The sequence below is a fragment of the Penicillium cinerascens genome (assembly GCF_028974065.1).
Source record: "Penicillium cinerascens strain IBT 15544 chromosome Unknown contig_24_segment0_segment0, whole genome shotgun sequence".
Taxonomy (NCBI): domain Eukaryota; kingdom Fungi; phylum Ascomycota; class Eurotiomycetes; order Eurotiales; family Aspergillaceae; genus Penicillium; species Penicillium cinerascens.
The window spans coordinates 80,909-94,343 of record NW_026695290.1 but is presented as its reverse complement, the minus strand read 5'-3'; the positions used below and the strand labels follow the sequence as shown (position 1 = coordinate 94,343).

Below are 13,435 nucleotides of genomic sequence, written 5' to 3'. Positions count from 1 at the left end.
AAAGACTTGGACGAAATTTGTGGCTCACGGAACATTCGCTCCGCTCTCATCACGTTCGGCGGTGAATTCCTCCAGCAACTCTTTTGGTGGAGCATGGATCTCCATGTTCCACCCCCAAGCGTCCTTGATTGTTCCCGACTGGATACCGCGCAGTGTCTGTAGCAGTTTCACGCAGACCTCGCCTCCCTGGCCCTGGTCACCGCAGCGATACTGGAACTTGTCGCTCTTGGAACGCATAGTAATGCTCCGCACGGGCACCAGCGCTGCCGCGGTGCCTGCGGCAATGACCTCGTCGAATTGACCCAGTTCTTCATATGCAACGCGCCTCTTTTCCACAGAGAACCCGAGGCTGCGCGCAATCTCACCCACCGACGCTGCAGTGACCGAGTCGATGGCATTGCGACTGTCCGGGTGCACAACGGTGACCTTGTCACTGTTCCGCTTTACGCCGATGAAGGCGGACGTGGAGAACTCGTCCACCTCGCTTCGGGTGGCACTGTCCAGGTGCAATGTGATGCCGAATCCTTCGCGTCGTGCTTTGTCACTGTGCCGGAGTACCGGGGCATAATTTCCTCCAACCTTGGCGTGGCCGGTTCCATGGGGCGCGGATCGGTCGAAATCCTCGAGGATCAGAGCGTCGACCGCATTGGCTCCATGGTACACTCCGGTCGGCATGACGAACACCGCCAGGGTGTAGCCGTCCGGGGGGCTGAGTCCCAGCTGGGCGGACGATCCAAAGAGGAGCGGGCGCACGTACATTGCAGCCCCAGACTCGTGAGGAGGGACGTATTCGGCGTTGGCACCCACTGCCAGGCGAACGCACTGGAGGAAGAGGTCCTCAGGAACCGGCGGGATAGACACTACCTCGGCGGAATTCTGCATCCGCTTGGCATTACGGTCGGGCCGGAAGACGGTGATTTTGCTATTGTTCGCATGCCGGAAGGCCTTGAGGCCTTCGTACACCTGCTGGCCGTAATTCAGGCCCGGAGCCATTCCGTGAATGGACATGAACGGGCTGGCCACGAAACGCGGGGCAGACCACTGGCCGGAGCCGGTGAGGGAAAAATGACACTCGACATGGCCATTGACTAGCAATTGTTAGTGAGGGAGTGTTTACAACGACGGATACGCACCGTCGCGGACTTTGAAGCCGATATCGTTCCAGTCGAGAGCTGCGGGGGGCGGTGGAAAGGACATTGTGGAGCTGGGTGGAGTTTGGCGGGGAGAGCGGGGAGTTGCTGATCTTTATAGGGAGGCGGAAACACAATACGAACGGAGACGGGGGATTACAGTAAGATCGGGATTGTCATGCACAAACATGCAGGCCAAAAGTATACCGAGTGAGGAAGAACAGGGCCTCGAGGTACCTTGGAGTAAGAGTCGATGATGTGACTCACTAACCTTCAAACCTTGGAACCTTCGGAACCTTGGCTTCGTGACAGTTGAAAGGCACCACAAATGAAATACCAAAGCAATTTGAAATATTATTCCATCTATGTACCAGAAGCAGGACAATTCGCTTTTTCGCTTCTTAACCGAGCAATGCTAGTAGTCTGTCGTGACCTCCACTTACGCCGACTTCTTCCCCTTCACGACCTTGGCCTTGGAGGTCCTCACCCGGAACAAATAGTACAAAAGAATGGCCCCGAAGATGTTAAAGATGAAATAGCACCAGAAGATACCGTAGTTTCGCCAACGGTCGCCAAAGTAGATCTCTCGGCCGGCCAGGTATTGGTCCGCCGAAGTCATGCTGCACCATTCGCAGCTCGAAGTGGAATTCCGACTGGCGTCGGTCAGAGTACCGGTGCTCATCTGTTCATACTTGGCCATATACTCTTGGCAGGTTTGCCCCGCCGGCGGATCGAAGATGCTGAGCTCGGCCGGGCTGCAGGACACTTTTCGGCCGTGAAGGGCCGTGCTCGCGATGCCACTGATGTAGTAGGTGAAGGGAGAAACACGATACATGAAGATCCAGAAGCGAGGCAAGGCGGACGGTGGTTGCATAACACCGTTGAAGATGAAGGAGAGACCAAACATCAACGTGGCGAGCATTGCACCCAGAGTGGGTTCTGGAATGGCGCAGACAACAAATTGCGCCATGGAGGCCGCGTAGATGAAGAATTGGACAATGAACAACATGATCAGACCGCGCTGTTCGGCGTCCTGCCCGGTACCAAAGACGGACCAGTAGAAGGAAGCCCATGAGCAGACACCCAAAGCGATCTGCCAGGGAACTTCCAGCAGGATCTGAGATAGAATGAAGACCTTCCATGAGTAGATGCGAGAGGGCCGCTCCCGCACCTCATAGAGAGAGCGCTGGGTGACGAAACGAGGCATGATCTGGTTCACGAGGGTGTTGAAAATGGTACAAAGCAGGAAAATACTGAAGAGCACGTTTTGGAAACCCTGCACGGAGTTGTCGGCCTTCCAGAATGAGAAACCGATGAAAAGACCCGATGCAATACCGAGAATGAACTTGGCGTAGATGTAGTCCGGCTGTCGGTAATAGCCCTGGAAACATCTCTTAAGCACAATCCAGAGTTGGATGTACAAGGGCATGGCAAACTCGGCATTGTTGTCATCCTCGAACGGTTCGTGGGTTGAGCCGTTTCGAATGGAGTGAAGTCGATCCACCTCGGCCATCACCTCGCCATACTCTGGGCTCTTGTTCCAGACCTGGGCCCAGTCCACGCCCAGGCATCCGTCCCCGGCGACCATATCGAGGATGTATTCCGCAGGATTTTCCAATTCCTCACACTCTCGGGCCCCGGCGCGCTCGAAATACTCCAGAACGGTAGAAGATTGCTCGCCGATGTCACCAAAGTACACGGTCTTTCCTCCCTTTGCCAAGAAGAGGAGGCGATCAAAGGACTGGAACAGGGATGCACTTGGCTGATGGATAGTGGCCAGTACGGCCTGCCCGTGGTCTGCCAGGCGTCGGAGGAATTGACAAATGGTCCATGAACTCTGGGAGTCGAGACCACTGGTGGGCTCATCCAGGAAGATCAAGAGGGTGGGCTTTGCAGCCAATTCAACACCGATGCTAAGCAGCTTTCGCTGTTCAACATTCAAACCCTCACCAAGAGAGCCCACAACGGCTTCGGCAAAATCGTCCATGCCCAGGACCTTGATGACTGATTCCACGTACTCGTACTTCTCCTGCTTCGGCACACTATATGGTTGACGCAGCATGGCACTAAAACGAAGCGCCTCTCGCACGGTAGTAGTATCCAGATGAAGATCCTGCTGCTGCACGTAGCCAGTGCGACGGGGGAAGTTTGGCAACAGGGGCTGTCCATTGACCAAAATATCTCCAGTGACGACACCAATAGACACTCTCTGAGCGAGCACATCCAACAAAGTCGTTTTGCCGGCGCCAGAAACACCCATCAATGCAGTCAGAGTGCCGGGCTTCACCCAGCCAGAGACGTCGTCGAGCAAACGGCGAGTGCCTTCTTTGACGGGAATGTCGTAGTTGACGGCTTTCCATGAGAATACATCTTTCTGCTGAGGTAGACGGATCGTGTCGGTTGTCTTTTGCACTTGGAGGATGTTGGGATCCGAGATGCCACCTTCGGCATCATGGCCAGGCTGCAGATACTTGGGTGCGTGACCGGGACGGAAGACAAGAGCTTCTGCCTTCGATTTATCGGTGCCAAGGTATTCGGTAGCGGTTAGATAGACTGCGTTGAAAAAGATCATGAAGGCAATCAGGATTCCAAGGTTTCTCCACAGGTGGGCGTACGTGTATTCGTAGTTTTGCTCGATGAACGCATCACCGGATACCTTGAGCTGGCCAGCCACTGCTCCTACAGAGGAGCAAATGAAAGATGTGCCGGTTCCGTAGCTTGGAATGAATGCCGAACAGTCATACTCGCGGCCATGGAACTCATTGGCAATCAGTGCCTCGAACGTATAATAGATGGGGTTGATCCACCGAATCCAAGACAGCCAAGGATGCATGTAGGGCTGAGGAAGCGTAAATCCGGTGTAGACGACAATGCAGAGCACCATAATACCAGCAAAGGCCATTGCCTGGCCGATAGACTTGGTCAGGGCTCCCAGGCTGCGGAACAAACCGGACATGGTCAACACGGCAAGGACCAGGAACAGGTAGAAGATGAAGAACTGAGAGGGTTCCCTGCGCAGATTGGCCATGAAATAGAGGACGATGCTGAAGACGGAGATACGCAAGAGCTTGATGGGCAAATCCACAACCAGACTAGCTAAAGCCTCGGTAAACGGATGAACGAAGGCATAACCACGTTGCTTTTCTACCACGGGTCGCTGGCTGTACAGTTGCATGATTTCATTGATTGTCAACAATGCATTCATGAGGACTGCAAAGTAGCAGACAGCACCCTTTTGGAAGAAGTAGCTGGAGGTGTTGGGGGTGTTGTAGAAGACGGACCCAATAATCAGCGAGAGGATCAGCTGGACGATGAACGGAGATAGAGCGGTCGGCAAGTCGTTGAGCATCCGTTGGTAGGCCCTTCGGGTGCATAGTCGAACCTGCATGGGAACGGATAGAAGATACGGGCTGCGAGGCCGAGTGTGACGAGCCTGCTGTTCCTCGTGGCTGGCCTGAAGCCTCTCGGCGTCATAGCCACTCGGGGGATGCTCTCTTTCAAAGGTCGTGATTTCATTGCGCAGGGCCTGGTACTCCGGGCTTTTCTTCCAATACTCGGCAAACTCCTTCGCGGTGCGAGGCACTTTTTCTTCCATGCCGGGAAGAGCCTTGCGTTCCGTTGGATTCGTGATTGCGCTCAAATAGTCACCACTGACCTGGCGCTCGGGTCTTACCCATCCCATCTCCTGGAAGTAGGAGACTGCTCGATCACGAGGGCCGTAGTAAATCTCGTGTCCCTCATAGAGAAGGACGACTTTGTCGAAGAGATCGTACATGGACTGCGATGCTTGATAGGCGGCGATTGCATGGCAGGAGTCACCCATGTCGGCTGCAAGGCGAAGAGCCCGGACGAACTTCAACGCCGAAGCGGCATCCAACCCGCGGGTGCTGTTGTCCCAAGCTCCGATGCGGCAGCGAGACAGGAACATTTCAGCGATAGAAACTCGTTTTCGCTCACCTCCACTCACGCCACGCACGAATTCACTGCCGACTTTGGTGTTCAAGGTGTGAGAGAGGCCGAAAACCGACATGACCACCTGGGTGATGGTATCGACGTATTCATTGCGTGTCATGTCCTCGATGCGTTGGTGAGGAGCACGGGCGTGGGCAGCAAAGGAGAGTGTCTGACCGACAGTCAAGTGGGGAAAGTGTAGATCAACCTCTTTGTTGTATGCAACTTCTCCCCGGTACTGCTTGATCATTTGTTCGAAGTCAACGCCTTCGTAGTGGATTTTGCTGTTGGGGTCCATCGTGAGACCTCCGAGATGTCCACAGATGGTTTTGAGGAAAGTGGTACATCCACTGCCCGGACGACCCAGAACGAGCAGAAGCTCTCCACCCCGGAGGAGGCCATCGAAACTGTGAAGGATTTTTCGGGGAGATGAACGGTTTCCGGAAAGAGCTTTGGTGGCGAGGCGAAAGGGGACCGTGAGGCTAGATATCAAAGTTTCCTGGAATTGCAATGCAGAGCCAGAGCCACTGACCGAAAGATCGGAAAAGACCACGCTCTGGTGAGGAATATCGATTCCCGATTCATGCACTTGGCTGAGAACGCTCTGGGCCCATCGGTGATGATCGAATTCGGGGCTGTCGGGATCTAATCGAGGATCCTTGCTTTCTTTCCGGCTAGCAGTCGCCGACAGCTTTTGACCGAGCTTACTCGATGCAATGCGATTCAAGGTTTCCACCTCACGTTCATCGAGTGCAGTCATGGTCCGCTCCGTAATGGGAGCGAACTCCATCTCGGATTCCTTGTCCATGGCCAAGGGTCGGTCCCGCCAGGGGAGTTATTTCGGGAGGGGAAAGATGCTAAAACATGATCTGGGAGCAGATCAATAGAAATAGAAACCATGGCAGAAATTGAAAGGGGCCGGGGGCCCGGGGGGCGCAAATGCCGACGATGCTTAAATTTATGATCCAGTGTTCGGAGATATCCATCCCGAGCCACGTACACCGGCGTTTACAGTGAGAGATCGGGGACGGGGGTTCCGACCGCCGACTTTTCTGCTCCGCTTCTCGTCGGGAGTCGGCCACGAAAACCAAGGATCCTCGCATGACAAGTAGACGATCGGCAAATTGGCGATTGGACGGGCAGGACGGCCACGCACTTCGCTCCGGGCCTATTTCAGGCACAGTTTCGGGTCCGCGGAGACCAACCGTGGAAGGTCCACCACTTTTACTCCTCGTCCTTCGAGGTCTGCTGCCGTCAGCGAAGATATATTCCGGCAAATGCAGCATCGGAGTCTCCATCACCCGCGAATCCCATTGACGAGACACCAGTTGATCCGGACATAGCACACTCCTATACCGTGCAATTATGCTTCATGCCAAGTCGATATCGCAACGCCACCGACAGGGGGATCACGTGGCCCACACGGACATTCAACCGGTTTCCCGACTCGGTTAGCTTCACCGGATGAACCAAACCACTTTGAGCATCTACTGGGGAATATTCAGTATGCAAGTAAGTATACATGACGAACATTCGTAGAGATCGTATAAAGACGTGAATGTGCAAACGCGTCCTGCTATACGATTGCCGAGGACGCGGAGATGGACTGTTGAGAACTGTCCCAAATCCCCGGCGGGCTATACTGGCCATGCAGGTGGCGACGAGAGGATGGAAGAGAAGTAGTTTCGCGGGCATTCGGCGGTACCTCATCGTGATTGTAGCCGCCGCGGGCGATGGCAACCATTTTCCCCAGGATGGCGTATTCCAGTTTGAGCTTGATGCTGTAGGCGACCGGCTTGAACATGACCTGGATGGAGTAGTAGCCAACGAACTCGATGACGACCACGGCAACGTCAAGGACGAGAATAATGATGTTGATGACGAGGAGTTGGTTCAAGATACCCTGGGGTCGACCATGGGGGCGCAGGTGTAGCAGTGTGGTCGTTTCCCATACGTATATACCGGAGATGATCAGCTCCTGTATACAGAAACCGACGAGCTGGATGCGTTCCATGATATTATAGCCATTGAGCCAGTTGCTATCTGGCTCGGCCACCGCGCCGTACAGCAGCACGGTCGTGGGGACGTGGAAAAGAAGGGCATCGATGATAATCATCCATAAGACCCCCCACAGCACCTTGGTGTTTTGCAGAACGAGGTGCAAACGTGACCATAGCACCACCGACTGGCCCGTCACCATGGTACACCAGCCCAGGATAATGAGGGTGACGCAGAAGTAGGGAGTGACCCCGGTGGGAAAGAAAAGAAGGACATAGCCGAGGCAAAGAGGAATGATGCCAACGGAGGAGATGAGGAGACTCCAGAAGTAGCAACCGCGGCGACGTTTGAAGGAGACGAAGTAGAGAACGACGAGTTCAATTGAATTGTACCAGGCGATGGCGGCAAAAGCAGCGAGGACCTGGCTGGGAACTACGTCTCCGGTGCTATACTGGTGCATCAGCGCCGCTGCGGCATTGGAGGCGCTGGGCGACATGGGTGGAAGGGAAACATCGGGAAAGGGTTCAGGAGGTCAGGGATTCAGGAGTTGACGAAGGATTTTCATCAGACTCTGTGCTCGAGCAGCAGAGTTCGGTAGAGAAGAACCCTTTTCTTCAACGGAACCGATCAACTGCGGAGAACCGTTGGCCTGTGCCTCCTCGGTTGGAGATGAGGCGTGGGATTTTTCAGGAGCTGCCATCCATGGATACAAGCAACCATGATCTCCTGGACCCCCAGTCAGGATACTGCTAGGTCGTCGATCCCTTCCAGTGGATCCGAAGATCTGCTCGGCCCCGTCTGGCCCGTTTCTGTCCCTGGGACACAACGCGGCGTTTTGGTGGTTCCACTGCTGATCCGTGATGATTCACAGACTACTGTTATACCCTCGAAGTATCCTGATTCAACAAGGTTCCGACCGTCATTGTGCCTACAGTATTCTGTTAAACTCTGCACCCTGCATCCTGCATCCTCCATCCTGCATCCCTGGATTCTTGATGCATCCCCGATTAGCTGACTTCACCCCCTGTCCCGATCTGCAGATCTGGGGAAACGGGGTCCTGATCGTCACTACCGCCTACCAGGTAATCATAGGTCTTAGGCGGCCCCGGTTGCGACTCGCAATATCCCCAATGTCCATGGGCAAATGAAAGGAAATGTCAAATGAAGTAACTCCGTCTTGTGTGGATGCTTTCCGTTCTGAAGGCGCCCGAGTGATATTACACCTTATTAATGCGCATGAAAATACAGTCAGCCTTATCCGAAGTCCCCGCAAGTAAATGCGTATATATGTTGGAAATGTCCCAAAAGGGAAACCCGATCGGCGTTTCCGACTCGACTCGATTCAGCTCAACGAGATCCGGTACCTGCTTCCCTTTCTTGCGCCCGTGAAACCTGTTCCTCTACTGGGCCAACCATGTCCCATATCTCCTAGCTATGGAAACCCTTGAAACCCTTTCAGGCGTTGGCTCCTCCCCGATCGGGGTGACGTCAGGAATCTCGATCGCTCGATCGATGACATCGCGTCGCAGCGCGAGCTGAAAATGGGAGTCGCGTCCTGACACCGGGTTATGCAATGCGTCCTCTGAACCTCACCTACCATTACCGCCGACCCCTGATTTATTATCTGTGGACATTGACCTCCGGAGCTCCAATCCTTCCCCGTGCGCTCTCCCAAATGGCGCCCAAACGCAAGACCTCCGACGCGGACGGTAAGCTGCAGAATAGCCATACCGGCAAGCGAAGCCGGACTGGTTTGCGCGAACCGCATCCCAATGCCAAGCAGGCCGAAGATTTCGGCATCGTACTGCGCGAGTTTTACCCCCCAGAGATGAGCAACGAGCGATGCCAGGCCTACAACGACGGAACCATCGAACGACCCATCGAAGTGCTGGAGGCGGCATGCCGCGATACGTCCGACAAGCGCCGCTCGATCGGCCCCGGGAAAGCCGTGGTCCATTGGTTCAAAAGCGACCTGCGTCTTCATGACAACCGTGCTCTCCATGTGGCCTCGCAGCTGGCACGCGATCACAAGATCCCGCTGATCGCTCTCTACATCCTTTCTCCGGAGGACTTTACGGCACACCTGGCTAGTCCGGCGCGAGTTGACTTCACACTGCGCACGTTGAAACGGCTACAGACAGATCTGGCGGAGCTCGATATACCTTTGTATATGGAGAGCCAAGAGAAGCGGAAAGCCATCCCGGGTCGGATCGTGGAATTGTGTCAGCAATGGAATGCCAAACACCTTTGTGCAAATATCGAGTACGAGGTGGATGAACTCCGGCGCGAAGCGAAACTCGTTCGCCTGTGTGCTGCAAATGACATCGATCTGGCTCTTTCCCACGATACCTGCGTCGTGACCCCGGGAGCCCTAAGCAGTCAACAGGGCAAGCAGTACGCTGTTTATACACCCTGGTTCCGCTCCTGGCTTGCGTTTCTCAAAGAGAACCCGGATTACCTCGAGATATCGGAGGAGCCCGGCTCGAACCCCGGGGATGCGCGGAGGACGCTCTCCGAGCTTTTTGATTGCAAGATCCCGGCTGCGCCTGGCAACAAGCAATTGTCGGACGAGGAAAAGAAACGATTCGAACAGATGTACCCGGCGGGCGAACACGAAGCCTTTCAGCGCCTGGAAAAATTCCTAGAGAAGAAAGGTCGCGAGTACGACAAAATGCGCAGCGTGGTCGCGGGGGAACACACCTCGGCCCTCAGCCCGTACTTTGCGTCGGGTGCCCTGAGTGCCCGTACCGCCGTGGTGACGGCGAAGAGGGCGAATAGAAATTTCCTGGACCGGGACAACAATGGCTACGTCACCTGGATCAGTGAGGTAGCCTGGCGTGACTTCTACAAGCATGTGCTGGTGAATTGGCCGTTTATCTGGTGAGTGATCTACCGTTGCTGAAAAAAAGACCCGAGGTTAACCAAGAACGCAGTATGAACAAGTGCTTCAAACCGGAGCATACCAATATCGAATGGGAGTATGACTTGAATCTATTCCGGGCCTGGTGCGATGGCAAGACCGGCTTTCCCATCGTCGATGCTGCGATGCGCCAGCTCAAGCATTCGGCCTGGATGCACAACCGCACGCGCATGGTGGTCTCGTCCTTTTTGACCAAAGACCTGCTGCTTGACTGGCGCCGTGGCGAGCGATACTTCATGGAGAACCTCATCGACGGTGACTTTGCGTCCAATCACGGCGGCTGGGGATTTGGATCCAGCACCGGCGTAGACCCGCAGCCCTATTTCCGAGTGTTCAATCCCCTCCGACAGAGCGAGCGATTCGATCCGGATGGAGAGTACATCCGCCATTGGGTGCCAGAGCTACGCGACGTCAAGGATAAAGCCATCCATGAACCCTACAACCGGGGAGCCGGACAGATCGCGAAGAAGAACGGATATCCCGAGCCGATCGTGGAGCATTCGGAAATGCGGAATCGGGCGTTGGAGCGTTTTAAGCGCGCTTTGCAGCGGTGAGACGTGTCTCGGAGCAGTGGACTTGGATAGGGTGGAAGTAGCAAAGCAGCCGTACCTTAATTTGTACTTTTTTTTTTTATATTATACATTTTTCAATAGTCAGCAAGAGGAACAATACACGATACGAGGGCCGAAGCGCGAGTGGCTACTAGGAAGACACGGAGAGTCCACCTTCCCCGCACGTCTCCCGGCTTTTTCTGCTTTCCCCATCATCTTGCCCATACTCCCCCCCCCCCCCCCATGACGCCTTAAAACACCTCATGGAATCCCAGTCCGGGGACTTTCCCTCAGCCTCCCCCGGCCCGGTTGACCTCCCCAATGGCAAGCGACGCTGGAGGCGCAACCGAGTCGCCTGCGATTCCTGCCATACTCGCCGCGTCCGCTGCGATCGCGCCTTTCCCTGTTCGCGCTGTCTACGGAGCGACATCCACTGCGAATTCACTCGCGAGCGTCGGAAACGAGGGCGCATTGCGCGCTCCAAGATGGAGACCGAGGCGACCGAGGCGACTGATTCGACTTCGAACTATGCGGCCGGAAAAGAATCGAACGGAGACCACAAAGCCACTCCCCAGTCGGCCGTGTCGCCGTTGCAGCAGAGCTCGCCCGGGTCAGCCTTTCGCCATCGCTCACCCACAACCAACGATGTCAGCCTATCTGCGCCCAGTGTAGATGGCCCGCATTCGATCGGGAATGGCTCTCGCCCGCAGCGAGCCGGTCCGGAAGGGAATGCGACGGAAGAGTGGTTATCAGCCGCGCATCTTTCTCCAGACTCCTACGATATGCTGGGTGGTTTGAATGGGACCAACGAGCCGACGCCACCATTGGCAGATATTTGGAACTCTGCTGATCTCGCAGGCCATACGCATCGACCCCCTCAAATCCCCTCGTCGATCTCCACGCAGAAGCTACCGAGCCAGGGACAAGCGTCGGCGGAACGGCCGGGCCTGAAGTACCCTGTACTGGAGCCGGTGATGCCGTTCCTGGAGTCGAATCTTCCGCGCCGCTTGGTATGCGACCTACTCGAGCTCTACTTCACCAGTGCATTCTCAACCCATATGCACCCCGTCTGTCACCACATTCATTGCTACGTCTTGCGAAAAGTTTCTTTTCTAAGCACGGACTCCCCGCGACCCAGCAGCCCGGCTTTGCTGGCCAGCATGCTCTGGGTAGCTGCGGTGGATGATCGAGCGTTTTCCCTCTCCATCTCACCGCTGCAGCGCCGGAAGATTTGTCAATTTTTGTGCGCGCTGACGATCCGCCTCCTTCGACCACTTATCCACGTTTCCTTCAAAGATCAGGAGCAGGCTGAGAACGCCGGCGGGCCCCAGGACTTTGCCGCAGCCGCGGCACAACACCCCTTCGAAGGCGTGGGTGACGACAAAGGGCTGGTGGGCCCCGCTGGATCTCTCGATGATGTGATTACGTATATTCACGTTGCGTCCATCATCTCGTCCAGTGAGCAAAAGGCTGCCAGTATGCGATGGTCAGTTGAAGATTCCTTCCTTCTTCATTCTCCACTGACACAACTCTAGGTGGCACGCGGCATTCACGCTGGGCCGAGAGCTCAAACTGAACCAGGAAATTGAAGTTACAACCAACCTAGATGGTCAATCGGAGGGATCCAGCCCATCATTTGGCTACCTGGCAGGGTGGACTAGCTCCCCCGGTGGCCCCTCTTTTGACTATTCGAACCCATCTCGACCGAGTTTAAACTGCGTCTGTGAAGAAAAGCACGGCTCCCACAACAATTCTGCCGTGACCGAGGAGCACCGGGAGGAGCGCCGCCGGACCTGGTGGCTGTTGTATATTATGGATCGACACCTCGCTCTATGCTACAATCGGCCCCTCGCCCTACTCGACGCCGAGAGCGAAGACCTGCTTCTTCCACTAGATGAGAGCTCCTGGCAGTCTGGGAACATCCACAGCAATAGCCCTCGCGCGGATGGACCACAGTGTGTGCGATCCGGCGACCGGAACAAGCGGCGTATGTTCCCCAACTTCGTCTGTCACGATCACTCCATTCTAGGGTTCTTCCTGCCCCTTATGACCATCACCGGTGAATTGATCGATCTCAACCAAGCGCGAAACCACCCAACGCTGGGCCTCCGATTACAAGGAAAGGAGGTTTGGGAAGTGCATGTGGCCGAGGTGCTGCGACAGCTGGAGGTTTACAAAGCAAGTCTTGCAACCTTTGTTGCCGCTACCGCCGCGGACCCGGAGGCTTCGCTCTCGACCGCGTACCCCAACAAGCCAAATCATTCGGTCGATGCCCAAACCTCTCAGGCCTACTCGTGGCATACCCAAACCGTCATCGCCTATTCCTCGTACCTGGTCCATGTGCTCCACATTCTCCTGGTCGGGAAATGGGACCCGGTCTCGCTGATCGAGGACAAGGACTTTTGGACGTCATCTCCGGCATTCGCGTCCACCATTTCGCACGCATTGGAAGCGGCCGACTCGGTGCAGCAAATCCTCCGATTCGACCCCGATATCAGCTTCATGCCGTACTTCTTTGGCATCCAGCTGCTTCAAGGGAGCTTCCTTTTGCTGCTCATTGTTGAACGCCTCCAAAAGGAAGCGGGCGAGGGTATCCTCAATGCCTGCGAGACTATGATCCGAGCGACCGAATCTTGCGTCGTGACCCTGAACACGGAGTACCAGCGAAGTTTCCGACAGGTGATGCGCAGTGCGGTCGCGCAGGCTCGGGGCCGCCCGGTGAATCCCAGTGAGATTCGACATCGTCGCAAAGCCGTCCTTGCGCTCTATCGATGGACGCGCAAGGGGACTGGCTTGGCTCTTTGAAGAGCCGGGAAGCAGTTCTCGATGTTTGGTGATTTATTCCATTGTCTCGTGTATATGATTCTGGGCTTGTATAACGGTCG

The 13,435-nt window shown here is 55.4% G+C and overlaps 5 protein-coding genes across 5 annotated transcripts; 2 read left to right on the top strand and 3 right to left on the bottom strand.

Annotated features, from left to right (window-relative positions):
- Positions 1-24: 24 nt before the first annotated feature.
- N7498_003105 (branched-chain amino acid aminotransferase) lies at positions 25-1,197 on the bottom strand (the record flags this gene model as incomplete). Its single annotated transcript, XM_058450167.1, has 2 exons — positions 25-1,088; positions 1,134-1,197. The coding sequence occupies 2 exons, from the start codon at positions 1,195-1,197 to the stop codon at positions 25-27; spliced, it is 1,128 nt and encodes a 375-aa protein (XP_058309629.1).
- A 372-nt stretch (positions 1,198-1,569) lies between these two features.
- On the bottom strand, positions 1,570-5,889 carry N7498_003104 (uncharacterized protein; the record flags this gene model as incomplete). The annotated part of the gene is made up of 1 exon (XM_058450166.1): positions 1,570-5,889. One exon carries the CDS (start codon positions 5,887-5,889, stop codon positions 1,570-1,572), a length of 4,320 nt encoding a protein of 1,439 aa, XP_058309628.1.
- A 768-nt stretch (positions 5,890-6,657) lies between these two features.
- N7498_003103 (uncharacterized protein) lies at positions 6,658-7,575 on the bottom strand (the record flags this gene model as incomplete). Its single annotated transcript, XM_058450165.1, has 1 exon — positions 6,658-7,575. One exon carries the CDS (start codon positions 7,573-7,575, stop codon positions 6,658-6,660), a length of 918 nt encoding a protein of 305 aa, XP_058309627.1.
- Positions 7,576-8,754: 1,179 nt separating this feature from the next.
- On the top strand, positions 8,755-10,553 carry N7498_003102 (deoxyribodipyrimidine photo-lyase PHR1; the record flags this gene model as incomplete). The annotated part of the gene is made up of 2 exons (XM_058450164.1): positions 8,755-9,959; positions 10,013-10,553. The coding sequence occupies 2 exons, from the start codon at positions 8,755-8,757 to the stop codon at positions 10,551-10,553; spliced, it is 1,746 nt and encodes a 581-aa protein (XP_058309626.1).
- A 260-nt stretch (positions 10,554-10,813) lies between these two features.
- N7498_003101 (Zn(II)2Cys6 transcription factor) lies at positions 10,814-13,355 on the top strand (the record flags this gene model as incomplete). Its single annotated transcript, XM_058450163.1, has 2 exons — positions 10,814-12,036; positions 12,086-13,355. 2 exons carry the CDS (start codon positions 10,814-10,816, stop codon positions 13,353-13,355), a joined length of 2,493 nt encoding a protein of 830 aa, XP_058309625.1.
- Between the last annotated feature and the right edge of the window lie 80 nt (positions 13,356-13,435).